The 27,933-nt window shown below is 40.0% G+C and overlaps 2 protein-coding genes across 3 annotated transcripts in view; both read right to left on the bottom strand.

Annotated features, from left to right (window-relative positions):
• Positions 1–5: 5 nt before the first annotated feature.
• LOC108788862 (lysosomal acid lipase/cholesteryl ester hydrolase-like) lies at positions 6–16,680 on the bottom strand. Its single transcript, XM_018558752.1, has 9 exons — positions 16,561–16,680; positions 13,319–13,433; positions 9,202–9,400; positions 8,431–8,540; positions 7,270–7,406; positions 4,339–4,485; positions 2,673–2,744; positions 2,390–2,458; positions 6–239 (listed from the first exon to the last, which is right to left on the bottom strand). Exons 1-9 carry the CDS (start codon positions 16,678–16,680, stop codon positions 6–8), a joined length of 1,203 nt encoding a protein of 400 aa, XP_018414254.1.
• Positions 16,681–24,953: 8,273 nt separating this feature from the next.
• Positions 24,954–27,933, bottom strand: part of LOC108788872 (lysosomal acid lipase/cholesteryl ester hydrolase-like) — a 29,641-nt gene continuing 26,661 nt past the window's right edge. Inside the window, exons 9-10 of one of the 2 annotated variants that reach the window (XM_018558764.1) lie at positions 27,614–27,682; positions 24,954–25,221 (exon numbers count right to left, since the gene is read on the bottom strand). In XM_018558764.1, the coding sequence (XP_018414266.1) occupies positions 24,988–25,221; positions 27,614–27,682 (303 nt within the window). In that variant the 3' untranslated portion in view covers positions 24,954–24,987. The remainder of the gene's footprint in view (positions 25,222–27,613; positions 27,683–27,933) is intronic. The other variant, XM_018558765.1, reaches the window with a different exon arrangement.

The raw sequence follows: 27,933 nt of genomic DNA, 5'->3' as shown, positions 1-27,933 counted from the left end.
GGAGATTATATAAACTTGTTCATCAGTTGGAGGATTTCATTGTACATTCGATATGGAGCATCCAGACCCCAGATGAAGTCTAGATGTTGCCACTCTGGAATCTCCTTGTGATAGATCAGGTTGTTTATTTCAGACAGTAATAAGGAGACATCCTTCCAATCGGCCACCCAGTCATTGCCCCCACTCCACACTGCTGTGCGAACGTTCATGCCTTTTACTCTGTACAAAGGAGGGGTGGTCTAAGCAAAAATGCAGAAATGTCACGAAAAGAAAAGCATACAGCAATTAAAAGCTTTCATGAGCCATCTAAAGATATAGAAATACAATGTGTCTAAGGTGTCCTAATGCTCTGGAGAGAGATGGGGCTACAGTACTCTGTTCCACCTGTAACATACCTTTCTCCATTTTCAGCAATGCTGTGCAGTTTTCTCAATGTACTCTATGTGCAACAGAGTAGCAGAAGACCACACTGTACAGTATGAATTGGACAAATGTGTAATTGCAGATACAACAGTTACCATATGGACCTAATCTTTAAAAGAGAACTATGGGGCAAGTGTTTTTCCCTAATAGTTCTCTTTAGGGTCACGAGAGGACATATGCTAGCGTCCTCCCGTGACCCAAAGCTCAGTATATCATGGGCTATTGCCTGCGATATACTGTGAGCGCCACAGCTGGGACGGATCCCGACATTACTGTCGAGATCCACCCAGCTGCGTGAGTGACAGCTGGCTCTGCATATCTAGAGGGGGGGATCGTAAGGGGGGGGGGGATCCCTGCGTGGTGCCGTGCCTGACAGTCACCGCTCACTGCATGGATACAATCGGGAAGTGAGCAGATCGATGCATGTTTCTGCTCCCTTCTGGATCGATAGAGCCAACATGTCGGCTCTAACTATAAGGATGAGTGGAAATCACTCACGTCATAGTTCTCCTTTAATGAGAAACTAGGACAAGAGGGAAAAATAGTATCTGTATTAAATAAAAAGATCCCAATTCTCACTTATGTAACATACCTCCCAACCTTCTGAGATGAGAAAGAGAGACACCTTCCAGCACAATGTATTTAGGCAATGGACACACCCTGCCACACCCCCTGTTATGTGGTCCATTAAGAATGTATATGCCAAAAATTATTGGGTAAAGGCAGAATTTTCTTTTTTTCACCATTACTTTTCCTTTTATACTGTGGTTGTTTTTTTTTTAAGCAAACAAGATAATTAAGAGACAAGATAAAGGTTTCAGGTGCAGAGTAACACTTAGTAATGACATTTTTATAGATATCTGTACATCAGACCAAAAAGAGGGATAACTGAGGAGGCAAGAGGGACAGTTGGGAGGTATGATGTAACAGAGAAGCCATGCTTCCAATTTATTGTACTGTAGATATTTTAAGAACACCAAAGACTTTATAATATTACTAGCTAAATTTCCAGGACAAGATATGCAACACATTTGCCCTATAAGACCTTAGAATTGCCAACCAAAATGTCCAGCTTTGTCTAGTTTGGGGCAATGCCATCCTTCCTTTGTGAGGACAGGCGAGCAGTGTCTTGCCTGACAGCTGATACATTTGGTTCTAGATAGGGCTTGTTCACACAAGTGCAAAGCAGTTACAGAATGCATCAAAAATGCATCCAATGTATTCCAATGGTATTTTGGGCTCTAGTTCACACCACAGCGTTCAGTTCCAGAGCATGTGGAACACATCAAAAACGCATGCAAACGCCCTGGAACGCACTGAATGCCCATTTTAGGCTAAAAAAAAAGTTTTTTTTTTAATGGACCAGAACGCATCTAAAATATGTAAAAAAGCACTGCACTGCATGTGCAGAAACTCATGCAGATCTGGTCTGGATTTGGTGTGAACAAGCCCTAAGTGTAAGGAAACGATACTGCAGAGTAAAGGAAATGCACAGGCTTCTTGTGTTTAATTGTTTCATAATCTCGAGATGGAAAAATAAATACGCAGATTGATCATTCAGTAGAAAACATCTGAAAAATTCCAGCTGTACAGATAATTTTTTCAAAAGAATATGCCTATGAAGATTCTTAGCAGGAGTGATCTTTTCCTGATGATTCTAAGGCTAACCAAACATATTACAATATGATTGCGCAATCTCATAGAGAAATATGTATGACGAGGGCCTGGCTGACTGCATAGAGACTGAATAAATTGTTTAGGTAGGTCTTTATATGAGATTAGTTTTGGTAAATCTAAAGGAGATTGTTTAATCTCAGTACAATCACATTGTAACATGTATGACCAGCCTTACACAAATGTACAGCCAAAAATCATCAATTTCTTCAGACAATTGTTTTATGTCTATGGGTGCTTTATATCTTGTAAAAAACAAGCTCGCTTTTCTCTATTGTCTCTACATTATTACCTGGTTGTAATGTTTTTTATTTCCTTCTTGACCCCAGTCGTAAGCCTGCAGCTGGCCAGAATGCAGAGCCTAAGAAGAAAAATGTCGGAATGCTGATTGGTTGCCACTCGATACTGCACTCTGCACATTACCCTTTACCATAAATAGGCCTAACCATATTGCAGCATCCAAATGAAATGCATCCAATATAACGTACAATGAAAGCTTCTTGGGAAATGCATTGTTGGAATCTTGAATTAGCATTATTTTGATTATTTCTGACTATATATATGTCCCACTATACCTGTGACCAGTGACGCATATTTTGCACAGATGTTCCAGCAGGACAGTGAGAAATATACACAGGCACCCGACTCTGCAAATCAAAAACAAGTAATACATTTTAAAAATGCCACTTCTAGGAAGAGATTCAATATAACTAAAAATAAGGATGATTTTCAAATGAACAACTCAAATTACTAAATGTAAACAATTAACATTTATTGTTAAAGCTCATAATCTCGCACATTCCCTCAAGTCACCCGGGACTCATGCAAAACAAAATAACTTTGTAAGAAAACTCCCACTCCCTTGTTTTATTACATGTTTATTGTGAGCACCACTTCCACTATCCACGATGCCTGACATTCCACATCACTGTGCACTGTACTAACATTATATTCCCTTCATGGAGAGGAGATTTATTTTGACTTATGTTAGATCTACTCAGCTATCACATGATGGGGGAAAGCAGATAGACAAAAGGCCAAACTCATCAGTTCTGGTGTGTGTACTACATAAAAAGTAGGTTTCTGCTACAGAAAGGATTAAGAGTTTTCTAATATTACCGTAGTATGTTACAGATGGTAAACTGATGGAGATTTAACATCTGTTGGTATGCACACTGTAGAATTAGTTTTCCTCATTAAAGGTTACGTAAACATATTATTTTCCATATATTTTGCTATTTATTATGATCAGGATTTTCTTAGCCAATATTGTGTTATATAAAATCTATAAATATTGCGCAAGAAAAGAATGTAGTCTTTCATCCAGCCAGCAAGTGGAGCTCTAGGTTCTTTTATTGCTATTCCGGGAAAGAAAGATCAAAGTGAGTGAAATGTCACATGAAACTGGATGAGTCAGAACAAAACAAGCTATCAAGATAAATCTATCTATCTATCAATCAGACAGGCACTGACAGTGTGGGCTCCAGTGTTTATAGGTAATATAAAGAAAACCATTTTTCTTTTCTTTCTTCAGAGTCGTATTAACTTCTGTTGTGGAGCCTTAAGCATAGTTTACAGCTGGCAATACCAGTTTAGCCTATCCCCCTTACAATATATATCATTAAAAATATCAAAAGGAGTGTAAGCACTTATAGAAATTATAATTTCCCTTTAGAAAGACCATTCAATGAAATCATGCAATTCATTTTTTTTATTGTCATAGCATGGGGAATGTCATCATGCAAGTGGAATCCCAAACATGTTCTCTGGCCCTACCTTCCCAGTTAGCCAACGTCTAAAGTTGTTTTAACCATGCCCTGGCAAGATTCACCCCCTTAGTCCGGTCCCTTTGTGTAGGGCGAGCGCACCAAACAATGATGAAGCATGGTTAAGCATACCTTGCCTGGGACCACTTGGAAGAGATGGTCTGGCGCACAGTTCACTTGGGGTTCCATAAGCTTCACTTCAGTGTGCTCAAAAACTGAAATGTCACAGAGCACAGAACAAGGGGTCACTGTGGTCTAGCTGGCAGAGAGCACCTATGAGTGCCTAGGAATGCTTCCTTTACAGTACAGTATGATTGCAGACCAGAGGGGGATTGGGGAGGGGAGTTTATTCATACTTGGACACGATTTGGTGGCCAGTGTGAGTACACTCTTGGCGGATGCAAATATCCTGACATTTGATGGCAGCTTCATGAAAAGATCTTTTTCAAATACTAGACAGATTAGTTACACATACCATATTGATGTTCCACTTATTAAATCCACACAGGATGAACAAAGCATTGCCACATATTTCCTCGAGCACTGCATGACTGCAGAATTTATTGGCCAGTCGCTTCATAATGCTTGTTGATGGCAGAAATTCTTTGTGACCAAAAATTTCCTGTAACCATAAGAAACTGAAAAACTAATGTTCACAACTTAACTCATTTATATTACAGGGAAAGTTATATTTGTAAAGAAGCAGGAGGGCAATCAACTATAAGCCTGCAATGCACAGGTTCCTTCCCATAAATTAGGTTTTAGTATTACAACAGAACTCTCTCCAGGTTCTCCAGAGGATTGAACACTAGGCTAAAGGGGATTTAACCCTTTGAATGCTGTGATGTGTTTTTAAAGGAAATCTGTACCAAGAGACAAGTGACATTGACAATTATTAGGGCTGTGCAAATTAACGATTAATTTCTCTATTAATCGTTAATCTTTTTGATCGATTAAATTTTTTTTGATTGATTAAAAATTTTTTGATCGATGACATTTTTTTTGATCGCTAATGAAAATACTCACCTCTCCGCCGACTTCCGGGAGTCCCGTCGGAGATCCGGTGACGTCACGGAGATCGACGTCACTGCACTCCTCCCCCCTTCCCCGAGTGGCTCTGTCGGCTAACGAGGGGGATGAGTCCGGTGACGTCGATGTCCCCAAGTGGCTCCGTCGGCTAACGAAGGGAAGGGGGAGGAGTCCGGTGACGTCGATGTCCGTGACGTCACCGAACTACCCCTCTTCGTTAGCCGACGGAGCCACTTGGGCCGGTGAGTTAGCCCAAGAAACTTTCTGCACGAGCGCCAGCCAAGGCATTGGCCTATACACATACAGCACAGCAATGAAGTAATAAAATTAACACTAATCCAGCACGTTATTATTCTGAGTTGCCCCACTCAAGCGGCAGCCATATTGAGTGGGGCACGTGAGATTATTAACATGCTGGATTAGTGTGATCCTAGTTCATTTTATTACTTCATTGCTGTGCTGTATGTGTATAGGCCAATGTAGTTGGATCTGTATGTGCGTTATAATTAATCGAAATTAATCGATTAAAAAAAATTTGATTAATCGAACACGAAATTTTTTATCAGTAACAGGCCTAACAATTATTAAATGTCTAGCTACCTCTAGCTTAAATTCTTTGCCATCATTATTGACTCATTGACCTGGAGCATGGATGGAGCAAGTGAATTTAGAACCCCTGATCTGAACATTAGTTTTGGGATTGTGACTCAAGTGTTAAAGCTATTGGACTTGCACTATATGTTTCTTAAGGTGAGCTGATCATCAACTATTAGCAACATACCCTGTTCCCTGAATGACACAGCAGGCAACTTAGACCAAGTGTTAAACTGGTGGAACTGTGGCCCCATGCACCTTACTGCTTGTACAGAGAGTTATCATAATCACAAAGAAGCATCCCTTCTTTGTGATCATACTGTTAATATGGGTGAGAATCAACCCTTCCAGCTATGTCAAAATTAACATTTTGGGTTTTACAACATACATCAATAGTGCTTAAAACTTAAATTAGTAGATTAAAATTAGAGAATGGAAGATGTACAGGTCTATTCACTAAGGTTTGGTTCACACCTGGGCTGAACATGTGAAAACCAATAATTGCCTATGGGCATGGTTCCCACCTGGGCGCTTTACAGCGCGTAGGAACGCGCTGAAAAACGCCCTACGCCCAAAGAAGTACAGGAACTAGCCCTCGGAAACGCGCGTTTGTTGCGCTTTTGTTTAGCGCAAATCGCGGTAAAAACATGCGGCACGAAACGCGCAATAAACGCACATATTCCGTACCCCCAGGTGTGAACCCAGCCTAAAGGGTGAAGAGCTTGGAGAAGGCTGGAGAAGCGAACAATCGAGGACAACATAGCTGAAGTGGAAAGTGAGCTGAATTGGAGAATTTTTCCAAATCAGCTATTTTGTCATAGATTGTTCACTTCTCCTGCCTTCTCCAAACTCTTCACGATTTTGTGAATAGACCTGTTAATCTGACTGGTATCATTAACGTCCTCCGGGCCGGCCGTAGGAAAAAAACGGCCGGCCGGGAGCTCTCTAGATCTGAGCGGGCGTCTTTAGACGTCCGCTCAGACACGCCCACTCGCGTGCGCCGCTCGGCGCGCGCGAGCGGGAAAAGGCCGATATTTAAAAACAGGCAGCGATGCCTGTTACCATACATGCGATCCGCCGGCTGTATGTGATAGCAATAAAGTTTAGTGAAAAAAAAAATTACGTGCCCCCCAAAAAAATTTAAAGTTACACATAAAAAAGAATTTTTAAAAAATGATAAAGTCCCCACCCATACGTACACGTAAGCAAACATGCGTCGGGGGCGCATACGTGCAAAAAAGACGATTGCGCCCATTACGCCACACATTTTACATATCGCCGCGAACGTCGGAGTGAAAGCAATAAGTCTAGGGCCATCAATCACTGATAACACTAAACTGATGAGCGGTTAAAAGTTTTTAAAGTGTCGCCTATGGCCAATTTTGGGTATGGTAGTTTTCTGCGATTTCCCGGGTGCGCGCAATTTTAAAGCTTGACATGTTTGGTGTCTATTTACCCGACGGATGTTTCCTAACATAATGTAAAAAAAAAATTCTGTAATTTTTCCTAATTATAGTAAAAAATAAAAACCGTAGTGGTGTTAAATACCACAAAAATAAAGCTCTATGTGTCCCCAAAAAATTGTATAAAATTAATTTCAGTACAGTGTTGCATGACGGAATAAACGTCAGTCAAAGTACAGCAGCGCTGAATACTGAAAAATGGCCTGGCCAAGAAGGGGGTCTAAACACCTGGTCTTGAAGTGGTTAAACCAACATAGACTATTGTGTTTTCAGGCACTTCAAAAAATAAGGCCCACTGTCCTTTATCTTTAATAGCATACCTCAATAAGACAGTCTGGCAGAAATTTGGAAGCTGCAATTGGACCAATGGAGTGTTGAAGAGTAACAACTGGACCTAGAGCAAAAAATAGTTTGATTTTTTTGGCCATCTGGGGCATAGTAGAGAATGCTATAAATCCTAGAGAGACAAGAAAAAACAACGTTAAGCAAACATATTCAAAGGCACACAAGTCAATGTTTGACCTACAACCGGTACACAGAATTACATTTTTAATCACCAGCCAGGTCTGGCTGAACTGTACAGTGACTGACCGGCTTCTTATCAAGTTAATTCATTTTGCTAATCCCCCCACACATAACATCTCTACTTAAGAAACTTTGACATGTTAGTTTCACCTTTTCGAGTGCAGAGGAATAGAACCCAGACAGCCTAATCCATGAAATAAAAAAAGTTCTAAACCTTTAAGCACATGAGCATACAATGACAATCAAATACAAGACCCTAAGCAAGGCTGTTAAGAATGGTATGCTCCCTGAAGGGACCACGGGTTTTATGTGCCAAATTCAATCAAGCTTTGTAGTCTCATAAATTACATGCCGTTTTAGACCAGCTACCCCTACAGTGCATAAACAGAGGGTACCTCATATCTGTATATGTAGTACAGCCAAATATAGAGGCAGCTGAATTTATATGAAGCTCTCAACTCCAACCCCTTCCTCCTTCTGATCATCACTATGTGATAGGAGACGTCCCATCATATTCAAGAAGAAACACGGAGGCTAAAGGGATAGTATGAGGACAGGCTCAGCAAAGAGGAAAATATAGATATACACCAGCTCCCTTTGTCTCTAGTGTTCTGACATACCATTTTCACTGAAGGTAACCTCTACTTATGAATTATTTCCCCATATGCTCAGCACAAATAGGCCAGATTTATTTAAATATGATAAAGGTCAATGTACAACGTATAGTAATCCAGGGCAACCAATCAGAAATCTCACTGGTGTGACTAGTGAGTAAACTGAAATCTGTCTGGTCATTGTGGCTTAATGCACTCTGTACAATAACATGGATGTCTACCTATTCTTATTAAACAAGGCCATCATAGGAGAGATGACTGGAAACCAAGATGAATTATCACTATTCATAAAAAATAACCTCAACATGTAACGGTAACTTACACTCATGAGCCACAACTCACCTAAAGTGGTTCCTTGAGAATGACCAATGTAAAATATTTGTTTTTGATGTGTTGTTTTTAAAATGAATTCAATAACAGCGGGAATATCTTTCTTCGCCATTTCATCATAGCTGGGGAAAAAGAAAGGTGAATAGAGCTTGCACCAGTCTAATTTATTTTACATTTGAATGACTCTCTATGGCTATGATAAGGTATCTAACTCACAGTGCACTATAATGTAATAGGCTCATGCAATAAAACAGTGCCAGGACCAAAGGGCAGTATCTAGAGCAACCAATCAGATTTCACCTTGCACTGGTGTGGCTGCAGGGAAATATGATAAGTTGCTCTGGGTTACTGTACTCGTCTATTAGCACTTTGCTCCTTGCACTTTCTATTGAATAAGCTTCTCTATTTAATGGTTATGGGATGAAGAGCTGATTCTTTGTGCATAAGGAGCAGACATTGTGAAAGCAGCTATGGTTGCAGTAGTAAGCTGGGAACACACTGATGAAGGGGCAGCATCAAGCTTATTCAATATAAATCGCAAAGAACAAAAACTCTAGGTGCAAAGTACAGTTGCTCTAGTATCCAATTAGATTTAATTTTGTACCAGTTTGGCTTTAGTAAAGTGGATTTTGATTGGTTCCTGTGTGAATTCTAGTTAGCTTCTGCATTCTGCACTTATGACTTGGCTCCTTACGCTGTTATATTGAATAAGCTTATGTAAATCTCCCAAATTATAATAAAGAATACTAGTAATAGTAAGGTAAATTATAGCATGTTACACACCTGAAAGCCCAGAATTCTCTATCTTTAGGTGACAGGCTCTTGTGTTTCCGGGACCAGGTGTTTCCCCGGCTATTTCCCATCCAGACATCATAGCCGGCATCAGCCAGGATAAACCCGAGACTATTGTACTCAAAGTTAGAGACCCAGACACTAGCATCTGCAAGCAGGCCATGTTGTAAGAATACTACAGGTTTACGACCTAGGAGATCAATATATGTTAATGTGAAAATCAGGTAACTATGAAAATATTGGTTGTCACAGCTCAAGTTATCGAATATCTATTTTAGGAAAGCAGTCTGGGAACTTGCCATAAGCAGGCCCATAACAGATAAAAGGAAGCATTCAACTACATACTCATCTGCCCTTCTGGAACAGCCTTTCCCTTTCCCCTCTGCTGACACATACAAGTGAAATCATCCCACACCCAAATGTTCATATTTTCTCATCAAAACATTGAATTCCTATACATAAACATCACATTGGTATGGAATTATTTTTGTGCCTTTATTGTAAGCATTTGGTGACTATGTATAAGGATTATAAGTGTTGGAGCCCCTTCACATGGGCTTTCTGATCAGGTCCGCCGGTCACTTTTTCAGGTGGACCTTATCAGAAACCCAATGTTAATCTACGGGCAGTCAGATCTAAACGGACGGGCGTCCATTGATGTCTGGTTACCCCTGACTCAGGCCAGGTCTGGAAAAACTGATCAGAGTTCCGTTTTACTGGACCTGATCATGGAGGATTGGGGGTAATCTGATGTAAATGGACGCAAGTCTGTTTAAATCTGATTGCCCATAGACCAACAAGGATCCGGTAATTTAAGTTTTTACCTTCGTGACTCTGTAGCGTTAGAATGTATCACCTGCACTCTATACAGCGTATATGGACCTTAAAGTTCATGCTGTGCTCGTAGAGATGCCATGATTGGCGGCAAGCGATCCCACGTTCAAAGGTTGTTAAATCGCGTTGTTTACCCATATCTTCAGAAAAAAATCACTTCTACTGTCGTGGTAAACAACATGCTTCCCTATTTATAATGGTCTGGCCCTCTAGCAACTTCAGCGCAAAATTATAGCTAATTATAGCTAATTTGCCTACAAGCGTCAGGTGGTCATAATAATCTGGCCACTGGTGTATATTGGCAAACTCATTTTCTGAACCATTATTTATTTGGTGCAGATTGTGAGACTTCTGGTGTGAAAAGTCTAACTTGGGATTTCTTTTACAAGTGGTGAACTAGTGGAACCTTTCATTTCAAACCCTTCAAACTGAACTATTATTTGGCGCCTCCACAGAAGCAGGTTTCTCTGCCTTAAATATTCCATGCACTGGCATTGGTTTATCTGGCCCAGTGCGTTTCCTTATACAGACTTCTGGAGCAAGTTTTTGATATAAAGACAATATGTACATAATGACAATGACAAGATTTTCCTTGCAATTCAAGCAATCCAGTATTGTTGGCTCATTTGCTGTGTTCATAGTTTGAACGCCGGCTGAAAAGCCTCTTAGCTATTAAGAGAACATGACCAACACAAATGTTATTTATAAAGTAAACATTTTAACAAGGACACATTGGTAAGTATGTTGGCAGGAAAACAAGTATGGAGCTACTAGCATTACAGCTAAAACTCCAGGGTAAGCAAGTATTGTCTAAATTCATGAGTCATGTGTATTCTTCCTTGAACTTTGATGTGCTTTGTGTATAATAATAATGTGTATTATGTGCAGTAATCTAGTGAGAAAGTTTGCCTCCTGTAATAAGGACCAGTCACTGCTGCTCCCTCTCTCCTTGTGCAGGGTGACTGGTCTGGTCTCCGCCCCCTCCTGTAGTGTTCTGCAGGCAACCTGTAGTGGCTGGGGCCTGCTGGATACCAAACACCTCTCTGCACAGGTTATGTGCAGCACAGTGATAATGTCAGTTTTATAAGGCAATATCTGGGTATGGGAAGGTATTCGGCACACACAAAGTTAATTTATATCCTTTGCGGCTATTGGGGAATATGTTTAAATGGAAACCTTTGTGCCCAGAGTGGAGGATGCCTGTTATGATTAAAATATAGTCTGCTATTATTTGGCTGTCATGATGTTCCTCCGGCATGAATGCTTTGCTTTCACTCTGGGCAGAATGAGTATGCAGCAAGTAAAGGCAGAACTTCTGGTTCAAGTAGTTGTTTTGGGTTAGTGACAGTATCACTAACCCAAGTATCAATGTCAGAGAAAGTATCAATGTCAGAGGACATGACGGCCAGGAAAAATGATTTTCAGTAGGTGGTCAGCAATGGCAGCCCCTGTACTTCTTTGATTACAGGTTTATTTTAATGCAAAATCAATAAGAAACCAAACACAAAGTGAGCCCCCATAAAATAGAGACATTGCCCATCACAGTTAAAGACAAAGAAAAAGCTTATTTTTCTGCAACGTACCCCAAAGAAACTCAGCTACTCCTCTAGATGTCACTTTTCTTTAGTGATAAGTGACACCCAGTGTGGGTGTTGCTTATGGGCTGAACAAAGAAAATATAACAGACTCCTCCATCCATGCTTACAAGCATGGATGAAGGAATCTCCTAGTGTTTTCACTGTATGCTGATAGCGGCTGGCGGCCAAAACGGTGCTTGCAGCTGATTGGCTTGAAGATTCCTTCAGTCAAAGATGATCCAATCAGCTCTTTGGACCTTATGATTAAGGGATCCCGGGCCAGAAGTGTGATGGCAGCGGCATATAGTGTGAGAATTTAGGCTGGTTCATCAAGAACTGTCTGAAATTCACATAGTAAATGGCTTAACAGTGTTTAACTTATGTATACCAGCTTAACAGTGTTTGGGTAAAGCAACCCCCCCCCAATCGTTAGGCCACAGTAAAGTGACATAACAGAGGGAGTGATATCACTGCTCCCCCTAGTGTCTGCCATAAGCCAACAATGCGGAATCTGGTGCCAGATGTGATGGAGGAAGAAAAGCATTATTGGGTCATGGGAGCCCTTTATACAGATACTGTCACTTTGTCCTGAATGGAGTGACATTGTCTTTTTAAACTGATTTAAGGATCTTATTGTTCAGTTTCGGGTAAATTAATTTTACATTTCTGTGTAAAAACTAAGAGCGATCTTCCGAAGATTCCATGCATTTTATCTGATTGACTTGTAATATATCCATTTTCACCTAATTGTTTTTTTTTTTGGGTCTTACTGGATTAAAGAGAATAAAGATTAAGAGCTCTTAGAGTAAAAGGTATGCGTTCAAGTGTCCTTACACTGAGCAGCATTTCTCCAGAGAGTCTTTCACAATAGATGAAGTGGGTGTTGAGGAGGAAGAAACGGATGAAGTGAGAGTGGAATGACTCATAAGATTGCAGCACAATACTCAGCCAGACATGCAGGCCATTCAGCCTTCCAAATTAGCTGCGGCTCCAGTTCACCATTCCACACAGGAGGATCTCACCCAGTCATTGTACATGTTCTCTATAGCCCCAACATTATTTCCCAAGATATACTGATCTACTGCAAGGACACTAAATACACCCTACAAGTTGTCTGCTATAAAAGACATCTATTCATTAAGAATGGTGACAAAGTGACAGCAGAGACTTGTCAGTGCAGCTGACTTCCTGTTCAGTAACTCCGGAGGAATAATGGTGAGGAAAGAACCGCAAGAGAACAGGAGTTCAGGTGCAGAGTACAAATGTAATTCTCTACCAGGAAATCATCAGTAGTGTCATTCTCCACCAGGAAATAATCGGTAGTGTCATTCTCTACCAGGAAATAATCAGTAGTGTCATTCTCTACCATGAAATAATCGGTAGTGTCATTCTCTACCAGGAAATAATCGGTAGTGTCATTCTCTACCAGGAAATAATCAGTAGTGTCATTCTCTACCAGGAAATAATCAGTAGTGACATTCTCTACCAGGAAATAATCGGTAGTGTCCTTCTCTACCAGGAAATAATCAGTAATGTCATTCTCCACCAGGAAATAATCGGTAGTGTCATTCTCTACCATGAAATAATCGGTAGTGTCATTCTCTAGCAGGAAATAATCGGTAGTGTCATTCTCTACCAGGTTTTTATTTTTGGTGAAACACAGAACATGTGACATCGCCCTCAGGGAGTGAACGTACCTGTATGCTTTACCTTGATTCCATGTGGAATTCTGTTTACGGTCAGAATATATCCATCATCAGTGACCACGTCATATTCTTCACTGGGGTATCCTCTGTATCTGATCAGCTCACTCTACAACATGGTACACAAGTCAATATTTGCCATTATTATTGCCAACCTGCAGCAGATTTTGTCACTTATGGTTTGGGATTAAAACCAGGGGTTGTCACATGAAGATGTATCCTATTTGGACCAATGCACCAAAAAATGATAGGCAGCTGACCACCAATGATCATGGGATACTTCTTTTTTTTTTGGGGGGGAGGGGGGTTAAGTGCTACTTTTAGAGCATGCCTTAATTTACTTTTGTAACCACCTTGATACCAACGTGTTTTTTGAATTTTCAATATATTGTGGCAAAAAATAAGATCACCTTAGGGTGTCTAACTTCCAAAAAGGGGTCTTTTTTTTTGGGGGGGGGTGGGGTGTTATTGACCTGCCATTTTTTATTTGATGTTTTATATGGTAAAAAAATCCAGTGGTTGCTAAATACCGCCAAAACAATGCTCTGTCTAACAGAAATGTGTAAAATGTATTTGTGTACAGTGTTGTGTGACCGAGCAATTGTTACTCAAACTATCACAGCACTGAAAACTAAAAAAGTGGCCTGGACGGAAAGAGGGTGTAACATTCTGGTCCTGAAGTGGATAAAAGACTGCAGTGATAGTACTTTGTAAATTACAAGAACAATGCAAAATTAGTAACATACAAGACATACTTGGCACCTAGTTACTATGGCCATTGCAGACATAGACAAATTTCCACAGTTACACCTCCTTTGTTAATACAGAAACCTCAGTGCTCCATTATGGCTAGATGCAACAGAACAAAAAACCATAAGCGCACAACTGATACTTGGTCACTGGAAAAATCCCGGGCTGTGAATTATGGTGTGCAGGCTCTCACTGACAGGGAGAGGACCCTGCAAATTCGAATGGTAAACAGAAACAAACAAAAAAAGAGCGCTACTACCTGATATTGAATGGCATCTATTCATGAGAGAAAGACCAAATATGTGTAACTTACAGTTGGAAGTCCGCAAATGTGTTGAACCAATGACCGGTATACAGAGGAAGTCCAAAGCCGAACACTGCGTTATAGGAGTGTGTTCATTTTAGGCATATGGAGGTTCCGAACTAGTATATGCCACTAGCATGCGAATCTTCTAAAAAATAGTTCATACCAAAATCAACATTAGTGTTACAATTAATATTAAAATTTAATTCAAATTTAATTCAAAACAACTGCCTATTTGCGCATGGGCGAACGCATCTGTGTGTGTGTATCCGGTATATGAATGCACTCTTATAAGAAGCACTGGGAATGCAACAGACAGATAGAATAATTAAGTGCCGTGGTATATGACATATGAAAAGGGTGACGCTACACAATTTATAATATAGTGTGAATCTCTATTTCCTCGTTAAGGCCAACTGGTGAAAGGGAGTTTAGTTTGTAAATCCAGAACGTCTGTGGTCGCCAATTCTAGCTCGTAATGGGCGTATTGTGCGGCCCACATAAATAAGTCCGCAGGGGCAAGTCAGTCCATAAACCATGTGGTCGTGGGAGCATGTGATGAATTGTTTAATATAGTATGGTTTCTTGAGGTGGTCAAAGAATTTGGTTTGACCGTGTTGGATAAATTGGCAAGTTAGGCACCTCGGTTTTTTACATTGAAAGATTCCTACCCTGTCGTCAAATAGAAAATTATTTGATGTAATGTCCGATCCATGAGTCCGATCTATTTTTCACGTTCCTTGAATAACTTCACAGCGCCCCCTCATCCATCCACTGCTGCAGTATTCGGCTTTGGACTTCCTCTGTACACCGGTCATTGGTTCAACACATTTGCGGACTTCCAACTGTAAGTTACACATATTTGGTCTTTCTCTCATGAATAGATGCCATTCAATATCAGGTAGTAGTGCTCTTTTTTTGTTTGTTTCTGTTTACCATTATGGCTAGAAATATTTATTGAAGTCTACTTAAAGTGACATTAAACCCTCAGATTTTTTTAACATAAACCAATACTGTAATGTGCGCCTTACTGTAATCCATGGTTGTTTCCCTTCTCTTTGGTGCTCTTCCTTTTAAATCCTCATGTCTTCTCATGCTTGGGGAGAACTTCCCTTTTCAGCTCAGGGCCTCTTCCTGTAGTGCTGGCTCAGATTACAAGCCTATACAAACCTATACACAGACACCGTGTATCCATTCCTGAGACAAGGCAGTCTGCTGCAAAACAGAAGTTCTGCAGAGCATGAGGACAGATACAGATTTAAAAGGAAGAGCAGCAAAGAGAAGAGAAACAACCATGGATTGCAGTAAGGCACACATTACACTATTGTTTTATGTTAAAAAATCTGAGGGTTTAATGTCACTTTAAGTGAGTTTGCCACAAGACAGACTATGTACGGTCCCCTTTTACTCAGTATGGTGTATTTAGCCGGACAGCATAGGGCGTGACATTAACTTGGCTCCTTTCACGTCCTATGCTCCTAATGGACTGATGTCTCTTCCTGTGCCCCTAATAGACTGATGAAATATATGTGAGACTCGCTGTACTCCTTACCGGCTTGTGAGTAATCCTGTGAAATCCAGGTGGGTGCTTGTAGTGACCACGGGCAGCACAGTGCATTATACAATAAATCCAAGAATGTCACCAGCACACCAATGATAAAGTGAATTTAGTCCATTTATTGACATCCAAGTGCAAGCGCTGTCGGAGCCACACAGGGTCCCCTTCTTCAGGCTTAGGATTGACCTAAGCCTGATGAAGGGGACCCTGTGCGGCCCTTATAGACTGATGTAACTTCCTGTGCCCGACAGAGACATGGAGGCAGCAATTGCTACTTCTTATTCTGCAAATGCTAATTTTCTTATCATTTTGTCTCAATGGTTTGTGTCCCTTACCTGGAGCAAGCTTGCAAAATAAGATATCTGACTTTACAGATATGCACACTTGTTTCAGGTCAGTGATTCAACCCTTATTGAATCTAGTTGGTCAGTATACCAGCCAGACAACTGGGATCTCCAGAATGGGATTGGCGATGATAATTTTCCTTACAAAATATCAGATACTAATAGTGACTAACAGTGTGACGAAGCGGGGACAAAAAAGTGTATCATTATTTTCTCTGGTTAGTATTATTTTACGCTTTCACACTCTCAATTTTTATCCCACTCACTAAGAAACACATACAACATTCATGTATACTTCAGGGTCCACTTTACGATTCATTTGCATTTCTTCACTTAAAATGTTTAATGTTTCTGTCATCGATCCAGCAATCAAAATGGTGACAGCCATCAATGCCCACATCTCCAAACTGGAAAGAGAAAATAGCAAAACACTAAACGTGTATAGCAAAACACATCTGCACTTTTCTCAATTTTTACTAATACATTTATTTCTCCTTTTCCTTTCCCACAATAGACTCAATTTACAATGTTTCATAGAAGGATTAGAATCTTTATTTGTAGCCATGTGACTGTAAGCTAATTGAACACTTATCCTAATTGAAGCTTATCCTGATGTGTTAGCTTTGTGAATTGAGTCAAGTGTGGTATAACTTCTATGACAGCATGACATAACTTTGTCTAAGCAGTAAAAGGTTAGACCCTATATCAGGGCTTTATTGTTCAGACAAAAATGAAGGTGATGCAATGGATATGAATTTTGGGTAAATCAGTGAGAATATAACAGGGCACAGAAACTCTGGTGAAGCTGCTCTCCACAAAATTGGACATCCCCTAGAAAGGGCACCCAGAATTGATAATCTACGTATATACAGTATAATGAGAGTGTCAAACAAAATGTCAAAAATCTTTTAATAAGGATATTGGTTTACAACAGGGTAACTGTCTGGCTAAAAAAAATCACCACCAGGATTTAGCAAAGCAAAAAGGTAATAGCCTTCCATTGGTTACATGCTTAGTTCTGGCGTTGCTTGAATTAGTCACGTCTAGGTTCAGCGATGTTATGTCCCCAAAGCATGAGGTCAGCCGTTTACATGAATATACTGAATGACCCTGATGGCACGGGCATATTCCAAGATGACAATGCCAGGATTCATCAGGCTCAAATTGTAAAAGAATGGTTCAGGGAGCATAAGATGTAATTTTCACACATGGACTGGCCACCACAGACCTCAACCCCATTGAGAATCTTTGGGATGTGCTAGAGAAGACTTTACACAGTGATCCGACTCTCCCATCATCATTACAAGAGCTTGGTGAAAAATTAATGCAACTCCGGACAGAAATAAATGTTGCGTCATTGCATTAGGTTATCGAAACAATGCCACAGCAAATACGTGCCGTAATCGAAGAAAAAGGCGCTTCAAAGAAATATTAGCGCGTGTGACTTTTTTTTTATGCCCATGCAGTGTGCAACAGCTAATGTGTTTTAGGGTCCAATAAACTACCCATTCTTTAGGGTTCAGGTGTTGTAAGTGGTGGGACTCAAATATGGCACAATAACCAGGAAAAATGTGTAATTGTATCTCTATTGTTGATACGCTGATTTCAAGTGTCCTGGAACTCTTAGCTAGCCATACACTAGGAGATTTCCAAATGAACTTTTGTAAGAGAGACCTTTCTTGACCATCAGACACTTGACGAATGTCAATCGAAATTCTGTTTGATTTTAACATCCAATTTTGGAACGAATGCAGGTTCCTGAACTAAAAGCACATTCACTGTCAGAATTTCATTTGTTTGAGAAAAATATGTCATCCTGCTCTTTAGAGTTTTTTTTTTGTCACTATGGTCGAAATCGATCATCGATTTAACCTCATCAACTAAAAGAAAGTCGAATGAAAGATCTTTTTTATGAAAGAAAGCAGTGTATTGCCAGCTTTACTGTATATAGACAACAATCTTCTTGTAGTGCTGTTCATACACTGAGAACTATGCTTGACGTTTGCAGTACCACACATTTTTCATCTTATCATTTGGGTCTTTTCTTTCCTGTCTATGAAATGCTAATGAGATCCTTATGAATTGTTAGATTTTGTCAAAAAAAGTGAAAGCCTATCTCCAGGGGGGAAAAAACGCTCCCTGCAGTGGGGCTACCCCCAGCACAGCAAGGAATAACTGCTCATGTATGTCTAGGGCATTGTGTATAGGACTTTCACTTACCTGATCCCCCACTCTCCTGGTAGTTTGCACGCACCTCTCTTCCATATACTCCGGCTCGTGGACTGTCCCTCAGCATCCTAACATATAATGCAGGGTTATGGGCCCTTCATTGTATGCAATGACGTCGGCGAGCCTCCAAACACTGGGGCACAGGGGGTGAAGAGGCTGCTGGTGCCGGTCTTGGAACCTGCAGGAGCTGGGATCAGGTAAGTAAATGTTCTTTAACCACTTGAAGACCAGGGTGTTTCACCCCCTTCCTGGCCTCCGGCCGTCTACCAACGGCTGCGGACGGGAGGTGGTTAAGCAGCGGCCCTAGACATAAATGAGCAGTTACCCCTTGAAGTACAGGGAAAGCCCACCTGCAAGGAGCCTTTTTTACAGAATATATGCTTTAATTCACAAAATATAAAATGAAAGTGATTTGGATGCAGTATCAAATGTAGATTTAATGGGGTTTTGTGTATTGTCATTTTATTATAAGACTGCAAAGTATAAAGTTAAAATTGGAATACTAACTTAGAGCTCTTGTTGTAAAATAAAGAAACAGAAGATAATTTCTATTTTAGATGATACCAGAAGCCAACTAAAATAAAATACCGTACAATAATTTGTATTATACAAACACTGCATTGTGCCTTATGATAAATACAATACATTGTAACACACATATACCCACAGCACCTTTGCCAACTATCTGGAATGCTCTGTTCTCATCTATCCCACAATATCTATGATTTCTGAATTATTTATATTACGTTTTTAACATCTATCACCAATAATCTGGACTATTAGGTTTCATTTTGGCAAGCAGCCCTTTACAGGCAAAAAATATACATACAGAGCTTATGAATATGCAATAATTAGGGATATTGTGTGTGATAAAACACCCATCAGTAGAAAAGTGTTCCTGGAAATCTTAAGCTAAAAGCAATTACCGTATGCAAAAAAGAAGCTGATAAAAGAGTGAAGAAATTGCACTAGAGATATTTCATGTAAAATGTCAAACACATATATTAGGATTACAGGAGAAGCACGTTACTGCATTGTATTTAAAGAGATCTGCTTACTCACCCAAGGTACCAGAAATAACGTACTCTCAGTACCACCAAGAGCTAGACTGGGTGTCACAAGATGTCACACCTCACTTCACTGAAGCACCTTGTCTGTATCAGAAATGTGTGGGGGGGACAGAAAAGCCCTAACAAAAAAAAAAAAGGCACTGGCGTTTTTGCATTGCAGGTTTAAAGGGAATGTATAATGTTTTTTAGAGAAACATTTAAGAGTCCAGCTTGATGTATATCATATCAATGTGTTATTATTTGAAAACTTTAATTTTAAGTAAATGTTGTAATTGTAAATACAGGTATACTTGCTCATTACATTGAAATTGAGCTTTTACTTTCCTTTTTAAGAGACCGCAGCAGTAGTAATCTGGCATATTGTCTCTCATTGAAACTTCCAAGGGAACTGTACAGAGGTAGAAGGAGAAGTCACTTCTCTGACTTACTTGTGTGTGCAAATTTCAGCTTCAGCTACTGAACACCATAAACAACAGGCTTTATTACCGTAGTAGATTAAACACTAAAAACGTTTTATAGTGGCAGAGCTACCACATGTACAAGAGAGTGCCCTCATACCCAGGGACACAAATCTGTTTGGGGCCCAGGGTGAAACATACTCTGAATCCATGGTAGGAAATCAGGGACATCATGTTACTGTACACTGTTAGTGTGTGAAAGCCTATGACTCTTTCTATACCTGCGCATGCACAGAAAAGGCATGGATACTGTTTAATAACATAATTAGCTATAGAGTGTGAAATCCAAATGATATGATCTTATTTGGATACCATACAATGTTATCAAACAATATCCATGCCTTTTCTTCAGGCCTCTTCGTGATATTAGGAATCTGTAAACAAATGGGTCTCAAGCAAATCAAACACAAGGCAAAAACATCCTTCAACTATAACTTTGAAAGGATAGGGAATAGGATGCCAAACATTTTCTATGTGGCATTTAGATTGAAAGGGCAGCTTTACCTATGTCAAGTTGACCTTTAAGGCAAAGACCAACCCCCTGCTGCCAACCTGGTCTAAAACTGCCCTCTGCTCCCATTCTAGTGTTCTTTACTATGCTACCATGCCTGGAGAAGCACAGCTTTTCTTCAGAAAGCATCCTTGCTGGGTCCTCTCTATCCTGCTCAAGGGCGCTGTAGCCCAAATGCACTCCTCCTGGGAGAGCTGTACTTGTACTCTGCGGGACCGTTGGAGGCGCCATGTGTACAACTTCCCAAAGAATGAAGATGACCCAGCGAGGATGCTTTCTGAAGAAAGGCTTTATGGCTCCACAGTAAAAGAGTTCTGGAATGGGGCAGGGTTAAAAAATCAGACCAGGTAAACTGTACTAAGGAAGGGTGGAGAAGGGCTGCATTAAAGGATAGCTTGCACCAAAGGTAGAGTTGTCTTTTAATATAGTGTTTCTGAACATTAACAGCTATTATCAAAGTTGCCTCCTTTCTTCTTTTAAAAGGTCACATTGTTGCCCATAGTCCTACACTAGCTAATTTGCCGTGTCCTTTTACGTGCCACAAAACATATTTTACAGGTTTGGAATTAGGATTTAAAAATCTCATAAATTTAACAGCAAAAAATATAAAATAAAACACACAAGTGCAGCAAGTAAATGATTAAAAAGCAACACGAATTAGTGTCAAATGTAAAGGTTTATTCTGGAGAAACATTTGAAATACATTATTTGGCACACATTTGTTATTAGTTTACAGTTGAATTAAATTAATAAAAAGAGCATCTTCTTTTGTAAAAGCAAAGAATAACCTGAGAATATGTGTTTGGACCTGATAGCTTAGTAAGAAAAGCAATGACATGTAATAACAGTCGCGCTATAAGAAGTGGAACATCCCCTATAAACAACGAACACTGTCCTTTGTTTACTTTCTATTACTTAAATAGTTGATAACAGTTTAGGAAAAATGTCATTAGTCCAAAGTAAATCTGTGTACAGTGCTAATGAAGGGTAGTTTCTAATAGCGTTGTCTCGTAGTTGATGAAAAACATATGCTATGCAGATTATCTCGGAGTAAAGTAATTGTGCTGGAGGGTTCCTGTGTTGTGCATGTGTACACAAGAGTTTACATCAGCTCACAACTCTTAAATACCAGTCTCCCAAATGCAATAGCATACACCTTACTTTTAAAGTTAGACCTGATAGCTTAGTAAGAAAAGCAATGACATGTAATAACAGTCGCGCTATAAGAAGTGGAACATCCCCTATAAACAACGAACACTGTCCTTTGTTTACTTTCTATTGCAAAATCTGCTATTTTTATAAAATGTCAAGCAATTAGTGGTTATAGGGAAGACTATGGCTGTATTTAGATTATAGGAAGGACATGAAATGCATAATACAGACATGCATTATTGCAGTTGTGCTTATTCTCTTAACTGGAACAGGGAAATGAACTGGGAATTTTCTGCCTCCCTGAGCACGTTAAAGGCACAGAGATTTGTTTGAAGTTTTTGCTTTTTATTCGAGATTGTTTAAAAAGATAAAAATACATGTTAGTTATCCTTGCGAATGATACAGAAGTAATGTGACTCTCTTTCTGCATCCTACATGTACGTGTAAAACAATGAAAGATAAAAAATATTGGATTTTATAGCAGGGATATCATTGAAATGCTTTCCCCACAGCATCATGTTAAGTGAGGTTTTGTATGGAGTGACAGGTTTGCTTTATTGATAAATTATGATCCCACACACATCAATATGTTTATCATCCAATACATGGTCCATTGAACACAGGTGCACAGATAGGTGCAGAAGTGTATCTCGCTGCCACCTGCTTGACATCCAATGGTTGGCTCAGGAGAGTAATACTAACACTGCAATGCAGCAGTAATCAAAACTAGCATTTCACCAAGTACCTGAGTGTAAACAATCACTGAGCTTTACAGTCATGAATCATACAGATGGCTAGAATAGGATACTGAATGTGAAGCGAAGGTTTCAGGACAATGCAGTTTATGAAGGAGTTTACACAAATGTGACCTAATACTGTTATAAGGCTGTTAAATCCAATGCATCAAAAATGTACATAATGACCATAACATCTGATAAATAATAATTGCACAGTTCATAAGTATCCTGAGAGTACAGCTGGTTTAGAGGATGAGAGCACACCAACTTATTATACACTTAATTATATGGAGGTTCTTCACATTTATTGCATAATCTGAGGCCGTCCACCCTATTCCCCAAGGGACAAAACCCTGTAAGGTTTTGTCTCACAATGTCAAAGTGTTCTATATTCAAGACTGCCATGTTTGCTCTAACACCCTGACCTAAATATAGCTCTTGGGGGCAGGAAATGGACAAGCCTCATAGAGATCAACAAGTCTGCATATAGAAAATGTCCCGTATTTGAGATGGAGAAAGCGGTGCAGGTTATTTATTATGGTTGAGATTAGAAGGCGGACCTCTGCACCACATATTTTTATTATTTGCTAACTGCTTCGGTATGACCTATTTATTTTGTTTTTACTGGTTGTGATCAGTGAACAAGTTGTCAGACATATTATTGTATGTTGAAGGACATAATAACAAGTGTTTAGCAGAACACTCTGCATGCCAGTGAACAATAAGCCATGTGATTCCATCACACAGACTTGCAATGTACACAGATACTACTAGATAGCAGCACCATAATGAAAAACTTGTCAGACATGTTGGTATCTTTGCTGCAAAATGCAACATTTAACTCCAGTGTATAGACTTCTAAAGCACGGTTAAAACTATAAGGGCCCATTCACACTACTGTGTTGTGGTAACATATGTTAAAATTTAAATGTTAAGATGCAATAGGTACTGTGGTGCAATTTATTTTAAATGGCAACTCCATTGCACCTTGCTAGCACACCTTTAAAAAAACTGAGTCAAGTGCATTAAAATGCATTGCCAGCCCACTGAAAATGAACTGGCTCGCAGTGGATTAAGGGTTTCTTTAATACACGTTAAAGTGCTCAATAACGTAGGTGTGTTATCGCAATACAAAGTTGGGTCCTGAGCAAGAAAAAACCATTGAATATCATAGGAAACGAGGTAATCTCTTTTCTATAATTTGGTAAGGAAATGTTATATTCTCTATTGTTATATTCTTTGTCGTTCATCAAAATAAAATGATGTAAAATGCATGAAAAAATATACACTTTGGAACTAGAGGAACATAGACTTTAGATGCTGGAACTACAAAAATTACACAAAGATTTTTTTTTGTAGGCAAACTAAAAAATCGCTAGACTGCAAAGGGTTTTAAGTAGGGCTGCAACCAACTAATCGATAATAATCAATGAGAATAGTTGTCAACTACTCATTCTCATTATCGATTAGTTGTTTCTGCATCTTTTAGTGCAGGCACATTCATCTGCACATTCAATGGTTGTACTTTCATAAAGATTTTTGAAAAAGGCATACACAATGTTATGTCTCGATTCATATGTTCACAAAACATTCATCGATTTGGCGACATACAAAAATATTATAACTAAAACTCTAAGGAAAAGAAGAAGGTTCTTACTAACTTTGACTGATCATGGAATCACAAAATGCATGATACAACTGGATTGGGCACATTTTTTAGCCACATTTAAGGTGTATGTAAACCTAACAGGGTTATTCAACAAAAGGGTGAAGAGTTTGGAGAAGGCAGGAGAAGTGAACAATCTAGGACAACATAGCTGAACTGAAAAGTGAGATGGATTGGATAATTTTTCCAGTTCAGCTATTTTGTCCACCTTCCCTGCCTTCTCCAAACTCTTCACCCTTTAGTGAATAACCCTGTAAATCTAATTTATATAATTTATATTTGGCATCATGCCTCACTGTATATAGTTTTCTTGAGCAAATCATTTTTAGTGAATCTGTTTTAAATGTTTCTTACCTGGAGATCCTGCCAGTAACAGCACTTTCTATTGCAAGCGGACAACACTAAGCCCCTGAATTGCAATTAGCAGCAGCTTTTTCAGCCTTCCATGCAAACTACACCATTTGGCCATTGGGCTACCTATCTGATCGACCTGATAGGCATCCCAACACCTAAATGAAGGTATCCACAAGTAAGAAACTTTGCAACAGATTCCCAAAAAATGGTTTGCTTAAGGAAACTGTATCTTTAACTAACAGACAATTCTCTATAAGACCCCAACTACAGTGACACAACCTCATTTTCTTTAATATTAGTGGCAAGTTATGCCTCCTGACACAATAAGGCTAGGACACTGCAATGGCCCTAGGTACAAACATATGGGTGTGGCACAACTAGAAGCCGCTGATGCTTTGAATTACTCTTGTTTGAGGTCCATCCACAGAGAAGGAAATGATTTGACAAAAATCAATGTATTTTGGTGATGAGAATTTTCTAGCTAAAGCTGTTAGCATTTGTTACACAAGTTATCTGTGAAATGTAAATGTTCAGGAGAACTTCTTCAGTAATTTAACTATTTCACCGTACATGCGTTCAGGAGCGTCCAGACCCCAGATGAAATCTAGATGTTCCCAATCTGGAATCTCCTTGTGGTAGACCAGATTGCTGATTTGAGTGAGCAGCAAAGACATATCCTTACGGTCAGCTAGCCAGTCATTGCCTCCACTAAACAGAGCAGTTGGGATCTCTATGTCTTTCACATTGTAGAAAGGAGGAATAGTCTGAAAGACAGCATTGAAGGGATGAACCAAGCACACAACTTCACCATCCATATCACTTAAGAATGCATCTAACAAAATAAGCAGAATTAGGCTTAGGGCTACATTGGCAATGAAATCTCTTATGTCTATTGAGATATTGAACAAGTGGCTTAATATCTTAGTAGTAAAGAGATGTAAAGCCAAATGTTTTATCTAGTTTTGGATAGAGTAAGGAAGGGTTAGAACTTGTTTTATTTTTTTTTCATCTGTGTTCCATTTGGGAGATTTTTCTTTTTAACGGGTGAGTGGAAATCTCTCCAAAGTTAGGGAACGCCTACCTTACACAGTTGTCACTGGAACAAATTGTACCCATTTAAACATTTCACCGCTATTGCTTCTCTCTGCTCTTAAAAGTTTGGACTTTTCCTCAGTTTCAGTCCTAGGGCTAGCAGTCAACAGGGCACGTATAGCCCACTCTAAGCCTTTCCTACTCCATCCAAAAAAAAAACCCCCCAACACAAGAAAATGCTGACTTTACATACAGTTTAGTCACCAATGTAGCCCTAACCTTCAGCAAGGCAGTGACAAAATAAAAGCTTAAAGCAGTGAAAATCAACTTACTTGATATAAAGGACCTCAAGCTGGACCCCTAACATCATCAAACGGGCTACACATAATATTCAGAGCATTTAATGCTATAGAAAGCGGTCAAAGACTGCAGACATGCATAAGGAAATGGTCAAAGAGTACCAAGATGCTACAAGAGTGGGTCATAGACTGTAGACATGCAACAGGAGATGGTCAGAGACTGAAAACATGTTATGTTATAGGAGCTGCTGCAGAGTGGAGACATGTTCAGGAGACAATCTTAGGGTACGTTCACACCAGATGCAGTGCGTTTCGTCCCGATTCCGGCAGGAACGCACTGCATCGCATTGTGGCCGGCTCACTTTTTTGTGGGACAGTAGGGGATGTGGCGGGCCATTGAAGTGAGTGGCACCATAGCCACGCCTTCCGGCCGCAATGCGGTCGCCCGCACGGGATCGCAGGGCACATTGTGCCTGCAGTCCAGTCCGGTGCGATCAAAATAGTGCTTGCAGCATTGATCGCACCGTAGAGGACCGCAGGCACAATGTGCCCTGCAATCCCATGCAAGCTTTTTAAAGGGGCTGATGTATAAATCTTCCGCCCAGCAAATAGTTAAGCAAATACCGCTACTAGATGGAGCCAAGGATCATAGTAAATGCTCCTCGGTTCCATCTAGCGGCCATAATGCTGTGGGCATGGCTTTCACCCAGCTATAAGGCCCCGTTCACACCAGGGCGTAGCAGGGATGCAAGTTGTGGGAACACGCATTCCTGCACATTTGTGGAACTTTCCCGCGTTTGGTGCGAGTCCCCATTGATCTCCATTGGGTTCCTGAACACATGCCAATCGCATAAAAGAAGTATATGTCGCAAATTATTATTATTATTATTATACAAAGTTGGCAACACACGTTTTTTCCCCACATGTTTGGGAAAAACTGTGTTTGCTCAGCCTCGTTTGATTTGCTATGATCTGGCAATGCAATCGCGTTCCGCGTTTGTGCACATATCGTGAACACGTGTCAAAACTCACACTTTTGTGCACATTTGACATGCATTCATGATATGCGCTGATGTGAACAGGGCCGAAGCTGAGTGGAAATTGTATACATCAGCTCCATGGCTGTGTTGCCATTCACTTCAATGGCCCGCCACGCCCCCTCCTGCCCCACAAAAAAGTGAGCCGGCCGCAATGCGATGCAGTGTGTTCCGGCCGGAGTCGGACCGGAACGCACTGCATCTGGTGTGAACGTACCTTTAGACAGGAGACACATACATGATACCGCTACAAATTGATGCTCCACATTTGCGCTCCCTACAGTCCCTTTAAATATGACTTGTGCTTCATTTGCTATTTCTCTTAGCAGAGAAAAAAGAAAATGAATGTGATGCAGAAAAAAAAGTGTTATAGAAATAAATCAAATTATTATACTACAAGCCAGTCTAAAGAATATTTTTCCTCCACTATCCTGAGTGAGCACAGTGGTAAGGAAAATACTGATTACTGTTTGCACCACACAAAGGAATGTTGTGCACCAGAGGCTTAAAGGGAATGCATAGTATTTTTAATGAGCTTTAAATATCGCTGCAGCACAAACAAGAAACAAAAAAGAAAGTTCTGGGAATTTTCGCAAACTAAAATAGTTTTTTTAATGTTCCCTGTTCCGATCATTAGTGTTCTGTACACTTAAACTGGTGAACAGTTGGGTGAAATCCCCCACGAGCTATTCTTGAATATTTTAGTATTGTATTGTGTACAGTCAGCGGGAATCAATATACTCGCATACAACTGCTAAACTCTATCCATAAAGGGAAGATAATGTTACCTGATTATAATGAGCAAGATTGCCCTCGACTCCAAAGTCAAATGCTTTCAGCTCACCGCTTTTCACAGCCTGCAAAAAAAAAAAATGAATTCACACTGTAAACGCAGAGAGTTTTTGGGTTGCCAATCCATTAGAATACAGCCTATTAGTGCATGCAGTTTGATGGCACCCCACCTAGGTTTTTAACTTACACAGCCTTTCACTGACAGTTAAGCTGGCCATATATTATACAAATTTTGGCCGTCTTCAGAAACTGGACAAAATTCACAAAGTGGGTGCCACTGTCGGCACCCTTTTAGCCGGCATCCCTCAATCAGCTG

Source organism: Nanorana parkeri, unplaced genomic scaffold, assembly GCF_000935625.1.
Source record: "Nanorana parkeri isolate BGI_ZX_2015 unplaced genomic scaffold, ASM93562v1 scaffold356, whole genome shotgun sequence".
Classification (NCBI taxonomy): domain Eukaryota; kingdom Metazoa; phylum Chordata; class Amphibia; order Anura; family Dicroglossidae; genus Nanorana; species Nanorana parkeri.
The sequence above is the reverse complement of the archived record's forward strand: the minus strand, read 5'-3'. Positions and strand labels throughout refer to the sequence as shown.

Coding starts and splice junctions, on each gene's coding strand:
- LOC108788862 (XM_018558752.1), bottom strand. CDS start 16,680: ATGTGGGCATTGATGGCTGTCACCATTTTGATTGCTGGATCGATGACA. Junction 13,434..16,560: donor CTGAAGTATACATGAATGTT/GTATGTGTTTCT, acceptor ACCATGTTGTAG/AGTGAGCTGATCAGATACAG. Junction 7,407..8,430: donor TTCTCAAGGAACCACTTTAG/GTGAGTTGTGGC, acceptor TTGTCTCTCTAG/GATTTATAGCATTCTCTACT.